Raw genomic sequence first — 13,709 nt, forward strand, 5'->3', positions numbered from 1 at the left:
CTTTGGTCTCGCCTATGCCCAAAATTCTTTTTATATCCACAATAGTGGTCACATCTTCTGACCTTCTCCACAGCTAATGAGTTCCCAGGCCCCCTCACCTCAGTCTCAACTCTTGTAGACCCCATGATATGGTCCTTGGAGAGCGGAATCTCAGGGCAGACAGTGTAATTTTCTACCTCCCAGAGCTCTCTGAGGATCTGCTGCTTGTCTCTGCCCTGAGGGTGAAGATGGATGACAGGTGCTGCCCGGTGATCTTCCCAGATGCGAGGAATTTCCGCCCCTTCACTCCTGACTCTTTGGCTGCAATCAAGAAGCGGATCGCCATCCAGAAGGAGAAAAAAAAGTCCAAAGACCAGACAGCAGCAGAACCCCAGCCTCGACCTCAGCTTGACCTAAAGGTGTCCAGAAATTTGCCCATGCTCTATGGTGACATTCCCCATGAGCTGATAGGGAAGCCCCTGGAAGACTTGGACCCATTCTACAGAAATCATAAGGTACCCTCTGTGGGGAGGCTGGGTGTTCTAACCATGTTCTAACCACCAGCTGTAATTGGCATTGCATGGATCTCCAAATATTGATCTCAGGGTATAAAGAGGCCAGACCCCACTTCTCCTTTGCTGTCACTTGCTGTCATTGCTTTCACAGTCCTGAGAATGGCTTTCAGTACTAAGTTTCTCTCTGTAATAATGCATGTCTTGGAAAAGAAGATGAATGAGGACGAGGAGCAGCAGAAGGGTAAAAGGAGAACAGAGAAAACATAAGATGGTGTCAGGAAAGAGGACTGGACTAGCAGTCAGAAAAGTTGGGTGTAGGCCATTTCACGTAATTGGATTTATAACTTTGGGTAAATGACTTCACTCATTCTCACTTTTCTAATCAGTAGAATGGGAATAATACCTGCTCTCCCTACATTACAACATAGGCATGCTATGGAGCCTTTAAAAACTGTAAAACTTTATAAACTGTAAGGCATTATACTGATATGAAGAATTAATATCACTGTCCATGAATGTCCATTTCAGCAACTAGAGTTTACCTTGAAAAACTCTTAGGCAATAGGCTTTTTAGGCTATTAAATGAGATTTATGAAGGTCAGAGCCCTAGACCAACACTTGGCACATAAGAGGAGCTCAATAAGTGAAGTTTAAGAATATTGTAATCAAGTAGGCACATACAGATTACATGTAAACTCCATGCCAATATGTGATAAGCTTGCTGTTTTATCTACCTAGATGTAGGGAAATTCTAGTAAAAGTTCCTCAAAGGGGTTCCTGGATGAGGAAACGTGAGCTCAGTCTCTTCTCATGGCTGTTTGAAAGCCTGGGGCAGTGAGGAAAGTCCTCTACAGACCATCCCCTTTCAGGAAAGACTCAGAAGACCTTGCCATCATCATCTCACTGTGTGATCCAGCAGAGAATGGAAAACCGACTTTGCCAGACTGAAGACAGGAAGGAAGGAAGCTGGGGAGTTTGGGGCAAGTCCTGGAAAATATGGGATGCTGAGAGCATCCTTTTCTGGCACCCATGAGAAACTGACTTCTCCAAAGAAAGATTGCCTGGTTTGTATGTCCTTGAATTGGACAGACTTGGGGTTACCAGGCCGAATGGGGATTGTGTGATGGAAGAAAGCTGGGTATGAGTGGGAAGGACAAAAAAGGGGAAAAGAGACGAAGGAACAAAAACACTCCAATATTTCTCCTTCTCCTAATGCCCCAGAATTCCAGGGGCTTCTAGGAGGCAGAGTAGTTGGAGGTGAGATAACTCCTGGAGGCCTCCTTCTGCCTCTAGGCTAGGTAGGAGATCCAGGAGGTAGGCAGCAGCTTGGTGTTTTGCGGACAGTCCTGGGAGGACAGGCTCTGATACAGCTGGGGTGGATATTCTAGGACCATCTCTTCTCAGCCTGGGTCCTCCCTTTAAATCAGGAGACATGATACTTGTTCAGAGCTCTGCACACCCATGACCTAACACGTCAGTGCTCTCAGCAGTCATGTGAGCCATGTGTGGTGTCATTTGCACTTCACCTTACAGATGAGGAGACAAAGCCTTCATGGGGAAGTGGCTTATACCAGGTCAAACAGCTAGTGAGTGGTGGAGCTGGGACTCAAACCCAAGGGCTCTTTCTGTAGTCGCAGGTCACTTCCTCTCTTTTCAAAGCTTCCATTTTTGAAGAGCTACAAGGAAAAGCGTGGAGATGTGTCAGCAAGCAGACAGGTTTAAATCATTAAAACCCTGGCAAGTGTAGTTAAATACACCATTAGTTGAAATATTTAAAGCAGTCAGAGGAGACATTAATAAAATATCAAAATCAAAGGACATAAAATGGATAACTAATAAGAACCTGCTGTATAAAAAAATAAATTAAATTAAATTCAAAAAAAATCAAAGGGCATAGAAGTAGAGCCATATCATGCCACCTATTAATCTGGGTGACCCACCTTAGGAAGAGGTTTGCTCTCTGCCCTAAAATCGTCTTTCTGTCCAAAGGAAGGGCACAGAATCCCCAAAGTGAGTCTTAGACTCCTGGGCTCATAGCTTTTAAAGATTTCATTTTGTTATGGAGGAAACAGAAAATATCCTAGTCCACATTTTCCCTGCAGCCAGATGGCCAGCAGACAAGTAAGTTCCAGCAACTCAGTGAAGGAAGCTGATGTTTGGCAGTGGCTGAAGTTCTGGTATCTCAACCAAGGCGGCAGCTACCCCACTGTTTCTGGGCCTGGGTGACAAGACCTGTCTTTCCTGTCTGAGAATATGCTGGATTACATGTCAAGTAGTACTTTTCTGCAAATATGAAAGGAGCAATGACACAGAAGACAGGAATGACCCTAGTTCTATGAAGGCTTTTGTAACAGCCATCAGGACATATAAGGGGACAGCCAGATGACAGTTAAATGGAAAGGGAGAGGTCTGAGGGTTGATGTTAGAAGCTTGTGAGTCATTGGTTGCTGTCCAGGTGCGGGTTCAGGCCCAGAGGGCAGGAAGACAGGCAGGGAGGAAACAGGTGCAGGTTTGGTGTTTTTCAGTGGGGCCCAACTGGACACTTTGGGTGAACAGTGCACCATTTGGTGTGTCTGTCCTGGATTTGGCATCCCAGGACGTACCCACTACAGGCCAGTAGAGCCTCCAGTGATTGTGACAGATAACCAAAAACAACCACACACATTTCCATTGCCTTCTGTAGGCCCTCCCCTGCCAGTTGAGAACCTCAGGCAGATTTGCCTATGTCCAGGGAGGTGGGGGGAATGGGAGAGCAAGTCTGGGAACTGTGATGATTTTTTATTGAAAATCCTCAAGGTTAGAAGTGAATGGCAGACTCTTTCATGTAGCACAGCTCAGGCATAACAATATAAACTCTCTAGGTACCTGACTATTCTAAGATTCATTATAAAGTTTTTATTTAATTTTATCTTTTATTGAAGTATAATGGATTTACAATGTTGTGCCAACAAAGTTTTCATTAGTAATCAAAATAATTTAAAATAATCTGCCGAGTGTGAATGTTCAATTCTATTTCTGTCTCTTCAAGTTTTCTTCTAGTTCTTATCTCCATAAATATATACCATGGAGTACAAATCAGAGGGTTTTGTTTGACCCAGTTATTACTCTTCACCTCTTTTTTCTTTACTTGCAGGGCCCATGCGCTTCATTTCTGGGGCTTCCAGAGTATTTCACTGGGTGAACAGTCCACAGCTCAACAGTTATTTTGGGAGTGAGGGATGACTTTCAATAGATCAGAGTCTTGGGACTCTGAGTGAGACCCAAGCCACATGGGGAGATCTCTTGGCTGCCAGAGTGACAGTGTAGGCTGGTCAGAAAGTACCTCTGGCTTCAGAAGACAGGTCTCCAGTCAGAAGCTACAGTCATCATAATAAGATAAGCCATGACTCAACCTGTGGTTCCACCGAATTTTCTCTGAATGAGCTCATGATAAATATTGTTTGGTCACTGCATGTAATTCCTGTTGTGTTTGGTTTTTTTTTGCAGACATTTATGGTGTTGAACAAAAAGAGAACAATCTACCGCTTCAGTGCCAAACGTGCCTTGTTCATTTTGGGGCCTTTCAATTCAATCAGAAGTTTAGCCATTAGAATTTCAGTCCATTCATATCCTTTTGTTGCTTCTTTTACCAAGTCCAGGTCATGTGAAGTGTGCAGAAGCCCTAGGGGTTCACATGTTTGTTGAGTGGAAATAGCTTATTCTTTTAAGAAATACTGGGTGAGTGGCCCTGCTGTATGGCAGGGCTGTGTTGGGACTGGCACCTGTCTGGGATCCTGTGGCCTCAGAGGAGACAGGTCAAAAGGCAAGCAATTTCTTAGTGAGATGGGCAGTCTGGAAGTGGGAGTGTGGAGAGGCTCTGTTGTGCTTTGGAGGTATCAAGAATGGCCTCCTGAAGAAAGGAACATCTAAGTTGAGACCCAAATAAAGGGTAAACTGGCAAACTGTGCACTGTGTTTAGCTGATAAATGAGTCGTGCTAGAACTACAGTGTTTAAAGCTTTTTTAGAAACACTTTCTAGTGTTAAAAGTCCAGATTTTCAGGGGGTGAGGAGACACCAGGCAGTTTTAGATGGGGGGAAGGGGGGTGTGAAAAAGACGTGGGTTGGTAGACGGAAGTACTCAGGAAAACGGGAAGGAATATCTATTTAAGTTGGGTTCCCTAGAAGCAGAGCCTGAGATGGGATTCTTATTTAAGTGATTTAGTGGGGGAGTGCTCTCTGGAAAAGGAAAAACGGAAACAGCATGGAGCAAAAGGAGGAGCCGAGCAAGGACAGGGTCTCAGTTGAGCCCACATCAGACATCAGCTGGAGCCACGGGGATCTCCAGAGCATGAATCTATCACAGAGCTGCCCCGTCTGAAAGCCAGAGGCCCGGTTTCTGTAAATCTGTCGGTCAGACATGTGGAAAGGGAGTGTAGCCCTCCACGGTGAGGAGGCTGCCATTCAGGCTGAGGACAGTTCTTCAAGGGAGGGGACAGCTGTGGGTTGTTCTCAGCCAACGCTCACAGTTAGAGGACAGATGCTCCTGCAGAAAAGGGGCCCTGCAGGGACCCCCACAGCCTCAACTACAATAACTAATGACACATGCCATCCTGCAGTGTAGCTGCCTTAACGGCCCTAGTCACATTGTTCAGCATGTTCATCATCTGCACCGTCATCATCAACTGCGTGTTCATGGCCATGACTCGTGGGAAGGACAGCATTAACATAGATACTGAGAGTGCTGAGTAAGTGTTTGTCCTGCATGCATTTGTCCTATGTTTTTAAGCAAATAAACCTAAAAGAATTATGATTACCTCAGATTTTAGCTATGGAGAGAAGAAAAAGTCACCCATAATCCCAGATCCCCAGCACAAATGCTGGCAGAGTCAGTTTCATTTTTGTATATGTACACTTACAATTGTCTTTAAAGGCCTTTTAAACTTACATTTGTAATAAACAGCACACATACAGATTTTATGTCTAGTTTTACGTGGTCTTCTTTGTCCTTATGTAGGCTTAATAGGAGCCCATTTTGATGCCAATACAATATTTCATCAGGTGACTATACCATAATTTACTTAACTACTCTTGTATTTTACTACTATAAATAGCATTGCAACAAGCATCTTTTGGTATAAAGCTACTTTAAAAAATCATTATTTTCTTAGAATAGAGTCTTAGAAATGGGTTTACTAGCTAGACAACCATGGCCCTGACTGGACACCCTAACTATGGTTGAACTGACAGTGACACACCCCAGAGGGCCTGATTTGCCTGGTGGGTTGAGGTCTCCCTATCATGGAGATCTCAAGCCCTGCTTCCTGCTGGTGGGCATGGCTGTACTCCATAGCAGATGTCATTTTGGTCTACATGTCCCACCACTGGCAGGCTTCTGCTGGAAAAGAGAAAATGGCAGGGTGGGAGGTGGAAGGCTAAATGGCTAGGCAGAAATAGCAGTCAGAGGTGGCTGTCTCATTTGCTTGAGACCTAGATGAAGACTTGCAGAATCCCACACATCTGCAATTATAGCCTTTTTTCAAAATACCTATAATTTTATAAATTATACCTGAGTTTAAAAGATGGCATTTACGGGCAGACATTAATTAACCTTCTGTGTTTATTTGTCACCTAAAAGGTGAGCAGTTTAGAAAAAAGCGGAAGCAGAAGTAGCTCTTGCCCAAGGCAGCCTCATGACCATTTCTGCTCTTGGACTTAGCTGCTTTGGGATTCTTCGAGTTCCCAAGACCTTAGTTCTTTAGCTTTGAGGGCTAACAATGGTTGGACATTCTACCAGAAAAGGTCCACTTCTTTTACTCTGAACCAGCAGAGTGTTCAAAATCATTGTTTCTGTCCCAGATGTGGGACCAGCGTGTGTGTGTGTGTGTGTGTGTGTGTGTGTGTGTGTGTGTGTGTGTGCGCGCGTGTGTGTGCGCGCGCGCGCGAGCCAATCAAGCATATTTTTATTGGGATTATAACAAGAGAGCTAGAGTATTGTCTTTTGGAGGAGGTGGAAGGGGAAGAAGGGAAATAAATTAGAAGGCAGAACATGATGAAGGACTAAAGGAATAAAATGGAAATAGTTTTTTTAAAAATTGTGATAAAATACACATTACATCACATTTGCCATCTTAATCACTTTTAGGTGTACGGATCAGTGGTATTAAGTACATTCGCACAGATGTTCAACCATTACCACTCTCCATCTCCACAACTCTTTTAATCTTGCAAAACTGAAACTCTGTACTCATAAAACAGTAACTCCCCATTCTGCCCTCCCCTCCAGTCCCCTGGAAACCACCATTATACTTTATGTCTCTGTGTATTTGATTACTCTAGGTGCTTCCTGTAAGTGGAATCATACCATATTTGTCTTTTTAAACTAGTTTAAATCCCTTAGTATATGACCTCAAGATTCATCCATGTTGTCACATGTGACAGGATTTCTTTCCTTTCCTAGGCTCAATAATATTCCATTGCATATATATATACCACATTTTATTAATCTATTCATCTGTCAATGGACATTTGGGTTGCTTCTACCTCTTGGCTATTGTGAATAGTGCTGCTGTGAACATGGGTGTGCAAATATCTCTTCAAGGCTCTGCTTTCAGTTCTTTTGTATATGTACCCAGAAGTGGGATTGCTGGATCATATGGTAATTAGATTTTTAATCTTTTGAAGAATCTCCATATTATTTTCCATGGTGGTTGCACCATTTTACAATCCCACCACTAGTGCACAAGGGTTTTAATCTCGCCACATCCTCACCAACACTTGTTATTTTCTGCTTTTTTAAAAAAAGTAGCCAACCTAATGAGTACAAGGTGATATCTCATTGTGGTTTTGATCTGCATTTCCCTGATGATTAGTGATATTGAACATCTTTTCATATGCTTGTTGGCAATTTGTATGTAATCTTTGGAAAAATGTCTATTCAAGTCATTTGGCCATTTTTAAGTGGATTATTTAATTTTTTGTTGCTGAGTTTGTAGGAGGTCTTCATATATTCCAAATATTAACCTCATCAGATATATGATTTGCAGATATTTTCTTCTAGGAGTCTTATAGTTTCAGGTCTTTTTTAAATATTCACAACATTTTTATTTATTTATTTGTTTATTTATTTATCTGTTGGGTCTTCGTTGCTGTGCGTGGGCTTTCTCTAGCCACGGCAAACAGGGGCTACTCTTCGTTGCGATGCACAGGCTTCTCATTGCAGTGGCTTCTCTTGTTGTTGAGCAGGAGCTCTAGGCGCGTGGGCTTCAGTAGTTGTGGCATGTGGGGTCAGTAGTTGTGGCTCGCTGGCTGTAGAGCGCAGGCTCAATAGTTGTGGCGCACGGGCTTAGCTGCTCTGCGGCATGTGGGATCTTCCCAGACCAGGGCTCGAACTGGTGTCCCCTGCATTGGCAGGCTGATTCTTAACCACTGCACCACCAGGGAAGTCCCTAGTTTCAGGTCTTACATTTAACTCTAATCCATTTTGAATTAATTTTTGTACATGGTATAAGGTAACGGTCCAGCTTCATTCTTTTGCATGTGGATATTGTGCTTTCCCAACACCATTTGTTGAAAAGACTGTCCATGTTGGCTGAAGCTTCTCTCAAGAATATGGCTGTGAAGCTAGGTGTTTAAAAGCAGCTTTACAACTTTATCCATGGGCCTCTTTCTCAGAAATCCCAAATACCAGAACTTGCTTGAGGACCTTACCTTTCTGAACTCTGATTTGCTAAGACAAGAATGTTAAATGTCACATTAAAATGGAATCTGACCTCATGAAGGTCATATCAGACAAATGGGCTCTCTCTTTTTCACATAGCTTATCATATTTCTTCTTGTTCTGAATGATTTGCTTTGTAGGTATGTCTTCACTGGGATTTATATATTTGAAGCATTAGTTAAAATATTGGCAAGAGGTTTTATTCTGGATGAGTTTTCTTTCCTTCGAGATCCGTGGAACTGGCTGGACTCCATTGTCATTGCAACAGCGTAAGAATGTTAAGATTTTTACCAAAGAGACTAGAGGTGGGAAAGAAGCCCCTTGGCTTCCAGCAGGGCCCTGTGTAGATACACATGACTGGCTGAGTGCAGCCAAGTAAAGCCTAGAACTGTGAGTGCAGTGTTGGTTGACACTGAACTGCACCACGTAGCCAACTGACCAGAGGCCTTCACACACACAAATCCATTTCTGGCCGCACCGTGAGGCTTGTGGGATCTTAGTTCCCCAACCAGATATTGAACCCAGGCTCATGGCCATGAAAGCACCAAGTGCTAACCACTGGACTGCCAGGGAATTCCTCACAAATCCATTTCTAGGCCAACACTCATGATCTTACTTTTTCAGCCATTTATTTACCAAACACTGACCTGTTATGGGGCCAGGCTCTGTGCCAGATATAGGGCTTGTGATAATGAAAAAAAATATATCATGCATGGTTCTCACCCTGTTGGAGCTCGCAGGTCAGAGGGGAAGTGAGGCATTTAATGACCATTATAACCTGCTACAGTGAGTGCTAGCATAGGAGCTGTGCATGATTCCAGCTGTTAGAGCATGGAGGAGGAATTAAGGGGTCTAGAACATCTTTGTCTACTGAACGGTCACAAAGAGTTTCTCTCATGTTTTCTCCTAAAGTGTTATTGTTTTGGCTCTTACGTTTAATTAAGTTTGTGGTCCATTTTGAGTTAGTTATTGTATATGGCATGAGGTTAGAGTTGAAGTTCTTCCTGAAGGAGAGGGCATCAATTTGGCATCCGAATGATGAGATTCCAAATTCATGAGTCAGCAAAATAAAAAGCAAGAGGGGCAATGGCCCATTGCCAGCACAATAATAATAAACCCAACCTTATTTAATTTGTGCCAGCCATTGTCTTAAGCACTTTGCATATATTTTTCTGTTTAATATTCATGAAAGCCCTTTGAAGTAGTTACTATTAATTTCAGAGTTTTACATTTGAAGGTCAATGGTCAAGTGCTCCTGGTTATTGAGAGATGGTGTAGTATGTGGGCTCTGGAGCCAGACTGCCTAGGTTCCTTCTGGGCTTGGCCACCTGGTGAGACCTTATGGAAGTGTACTGGGGCCTGGAACTTGATAGCAAGTCAATAAATGTTTAAGTTGATTTCTGTTATCCATGGATGTAGCCACAACTGCAGTGACTATTTCAAGGAATCCTCATCTATGTCCAAGTGTAAAGGTTAGCTGAGAGCAGCCTCCTGTGCAATCTGTGGTCCATAGGGTCCATAGCAATAGAGCACTAGTGGTATTGCCAGGTCCTGACACGAAGGTGGGATTGGAAGGGGAGGTTGCAGATTTCATTCTGGTGGACACACACCTCAGGCTGTGCTTACTTGTGACCTTTGTGGAGATGTGCCGGGCAGACGCATGCCTGAACAAGCCTGGACTTTCCTTGTGCTTTGTCTTGTAGGTTTGTGTCATATTCACCATATATCAAGGACAGCAGCATCAGTCTGTCATCCCTGCGTACCTTCCGAGTGTTCAGAGCTTTGAAAGCAATTTCAGTAATTTCAGGTAAGTCACTCTAACTTTCAACACTGGCTCTTAGCGGAAGAGAATAGTTAAAATTTCTCAATATGTCATGTAAACCACAAACTAACAAACTCTGCTTTATTCATTTATTTGATCATTCAACAAATATGTATTGAGCACCTAATATCCACTGTGCTAGCTGCTTGGGATATATCAATGAGCAAACAGACAAAGGTCCCTGCCCTCATGGAGTTTACATTCTAGGTGGGGGGTTGGGAGACAGACTTAAGCAGTAACTATAATAAATAAGTAAATTATATAGCGTGCTGGAAAGTGACATATGCCATGGAAAAATAAAATGGAAAAGTAGGCGATGTGGTGGCTCTTGGAAGTCACGGGGGTTCATGGAAGCAGGTTGCAATTTTAGTGGGGTGGTTAGGATAGGTGTCATTGAGAAGGTGAGATGTGAGCAGATTTGAAGGTGGTGAGGGAGTTTCACAAGCAGATATATGGGAAGGAGTGTTCTGAGCATAGGAAGCAGCCAGTCTACAGACTGAGGACTATACAACATGTGGGTGGGGCTGGAGCAGACAGAATGAGGGGCCAGGTGGTGGAGGAGGGACCACAGAGGTGAAGGGGAGGCACCTAAGTACCGGGAAGACTTGGGCTTTGCTCTGAGAGAAATGGGAGCCATGCAGGGGCTTTGAGCAGAGGAGTCATGACCTGACCCAGGCTTTAAAAGGATTACTCTGGCTGTTGTGTGGGGAACAGAATGTGCGGGAGCAAAGGTAGAAGCAGGAAGACCAGATAGGAGGCATGTTGGTCACCATGGAAATGTGCTGCTCAGATCTCCTGCTGCAGGGAGTGCAGTTGACTAATGGTCCCAGCTGCCCCCTCTCTGGATTCACCACTGCATTCATGTTCATGCCAAGATCACGCTTTCCCTGCATGTGGGGGCCGCTAGTGCAGGCCCACCCCTGAAAGGTATGGGACTCCTCTATGTGGGACTTTGGCTCAGCGGCTCCTCAGCAACCAGGGTGAGACTGTCTCACAGCAGCACTGCAGTCTGAGGCACTTCCTGTCTATCCTGCTTCCTTCCTGATCTCCTTTCCCAGGTGTCAGCCCTGTGTCACAGTCTGAGGCTCTCTTTGTCCCTCCACTCACTCCCTCCAGATTATTCCTCACAAGCATTTCCCCAGGAAATCTCTTGCAGTCTGGTCTCAAAGTGTCTGCTTCTCAGAGGGCCCAAACTGACACAGGGGGCCACTGCCATAATCCAAGCAAGAAGTGGTGGTGCTCTCAGATCAGGCAGTGGAAGAGGAGTTGGTGAATGCTGGTCAGATTCTGTGTAAATTTGAAGGTGGAAACAAGAGAACTTCCTGACAGGTTGATTGTATACATGATATGAGCAAAAGAAGAGTAAAGGATGAGTCAAGGTTTTTTGTCTGAGGGACTGGAAAGATGGAATCATCACTGAATGAGAAAAGGAAGGCTGTGAGAGAAGCAGGCCTTGGGGGTCAGATTAGGAATCAGCTTTGCATGTGTTCTGTTTGAGATGGCTGTGAGACATCCAAGTCAAAGTACCAAGTAGGCAATGAGATATGTGAGGCTGGAGTTCCAGGGCTGCAGATATCATTTTGGAGATTATGAGCCTGTAGATGATATTTAGAGCCATGGAATCTGATGAGATTACCAAGAAAATGAGCATAGATGGAAAGTAGAAGAGGACCAAGGACTGAGTCCCAGGCACTGTAGACCTTAAAGGGGAGGGGAGAGAGGAGAAACCAGCAAAGGAGATGAGCAAGAGCCACCAGTAAAGGAGGAAAGAGAGCAAAAGTGGTCTCTTGGAAGCCAAGCAAGGAAGGAGCTCAGTGGATCAGGATGAAGCCAAGGACGGGGTTGTAAATATGAATTCCAGTTTATCAGAAATGAGGTTATTATGGCACAGTCTTCTCCTTCCCCTTTCCTCTCTTTCCTTTACAAAAAAAAACTTTATTAAAAAATATTCTCCCTCTGGACTCCTTCCTTCTCCCCTTCTTCTTCCCTTCTTCTTCTAGTCTCTTCTATCAAAACTCCAGGCAATTTGGATCTTCTTCATACAGAGGCAGTGGTTATTTTTGGAAACTCCAGAAGAACAACTGCATAGTGATAAAGCAACTGGCAGTCAGAGGACACTTTACGTAGAACATGTCTCTCTTTCTCTTCCTCTTTTGCAAGGTGGACCTTGGTTTCCCAGGTAGATTAAGGGGCTTTCTGCCTGAGCTGAGTCCCTCATACTTCGCGTGGGTAAAATATACATTCAGGGAGACACTTAGCAGCTTTCATGTTCCCTTCCTCGTCTCTAAGCAGGTGAACATACTCTCCATTTTGACTCATGAAACGCATGAGATCCCTGGATGCTTTTTGGAAGGAAGAGTATGAGATACAATCTTTTATGGGACTATGTAAAAATAATTCAGGAATCACAGCTATCTTTCATCCAAATCATCTTGCTTTGGAGAAGACTCGAGCCTCTTGTTACAGATGAAAAATCAGGTGTAGATGAGGTTACACTATTTTCGTGTTTGGTGCCCCTGACCATGCAGGGGAAACGTGATCTTGGCGTGAACATAAGTGCACTGGTGAATCCAGTGGATGTCCCAGCTTGGCCTGAAGTCTCCTCCTCATGTGGCATCACCCTTGGTGGAAGGTCATCTGCTGTGGGCTTGGCCTCCCATCAGATGCTACTTTGTGTTCTCAAGTCTGCCATTCATGGTTTATGCTGATCAACCGAAACTTTGTCACTTAGTGTCATCCCACACATTACCGATGCCATCTGCTGGTTTCTCTCTCCAGCTGTGTTGAGAGCAGAGCCTGTGACTCAGTGTTGTGCTGGGACTGACTTGTTCCAACTCCCCAGCAGACTGTGCACATCTTTTTCCAACTCTGCATCCAGGGACGTCATGTAGGTAGCTTGAAAACAGCTGGGGGAGAAGGGTGTATGGAGGGAGAAGAGGGATCTACGCTCCGGAATTCAGCAAACAAGGACATCTGTAAATGCTGCAAATGAAGACTTTCTCTGTCTCCCCTCCCTGCAAGAGCTGATTTTAAACATTTACCAACAGACTGCAAGACTATGTCCTTTTTATTTTGTAACTTTGGCAGCCTGACAGTGTACCATGGACATAGTATGTGCTTGGTAAATATATTTCTTGAATGAATTTTTAAAAACCCTTATAATAAGTAGTAATCTGAGTTTCTTTTCCTAAGACATCCTTATTATTTGGGTCCAGACAAAGCTCCTTCTTCCAGCTCCCTGATCCCCCAATTTAGCTATATCTCATGGCACCTCGTGTACCTTATAGTAGGTAGTAGCTACCAAATGTTAAATACAGCTCTGCTCCTTCTCTCAGGAGGCCTCACTTTGGCCTTAATGCTGCCTGTGACCCCCAGCCGTGGAGGTGCCTGCACAACTGTCATCAAGTTATGTCTTGTGTCTCTGTGGCATGTTTCTGCTCAAAGTCTTCTCACTTGCCCTTCAGAGCAGCCCTGTGGCATCTGTAGAGCAGGATAAAGAGGCCAAGTCCTAGACCAGTGGACCACTCTGATGACCCATAGCTTCTAAGGCACAGCATTATGGCCTCAGAATCCTAGGTCAGGCCAGTTTCTGATACCAGCATGCAATCAGACAACTTTTGAGGCCTTGTTGCTCCCTGTCTGTTCCTTGCCTGTGTCTGGTGTGTGTGTGTGTGAGTGGGGGGCTTCTCCCCACAT

At 44.3% G+C, this 13,709-nt stretch overlaps 1 protein-coding gene across 1 annotated transcript in view; it reads left to right on the forward strand.

Annotated features, from left to right (window-relative positions):
• The window catches only part of SCN11A (sodium voltage-gated channel alpha subunit 11), a 78,370-nt gene that overhangs the window by 7,179 nt on the left and 57,482 nt on the right, over positions 1 to 13,709 (forward strand). The window contains exons 3-7 of the mRNA XM_073811066.1: positions 184 to 494; positions 3,981 to 4,098; positions 5,117 to 5,219; positions 8,332 to 8,460; positions 9,895 to 9,998. Coding sequence (XP_073667167.1) covers positions 184 to 494; positions 3,981 to 4,098; positions 5,117 to 5,219; positions 8,332 to 8,460; positions 9,895 to 9,998 — 765 coding nt within the window. The remainder of the gene's footprint in view (positions 1 to 183; positions 495 to 3,980; positions 4,099 to 5,116; positions 5,220 to 8,331; positions 8,461 to 9,894; positions 9,999 to 13,709) is intronic.

Source organism: Tursiops truncatus, chromosome 10, assembly GCF_011762595.2.
Source record: "Tursiops truncatus isolate mTurTru1 chromosome 10, mTurTru1.mat.Y, whole genome shotgun sequence".
NCBI lineage: Eukaryota > Metazoa > Chordata > Mammalia > Artiodactyla > Delphinidae > Tursiops > Tursiops truncatus.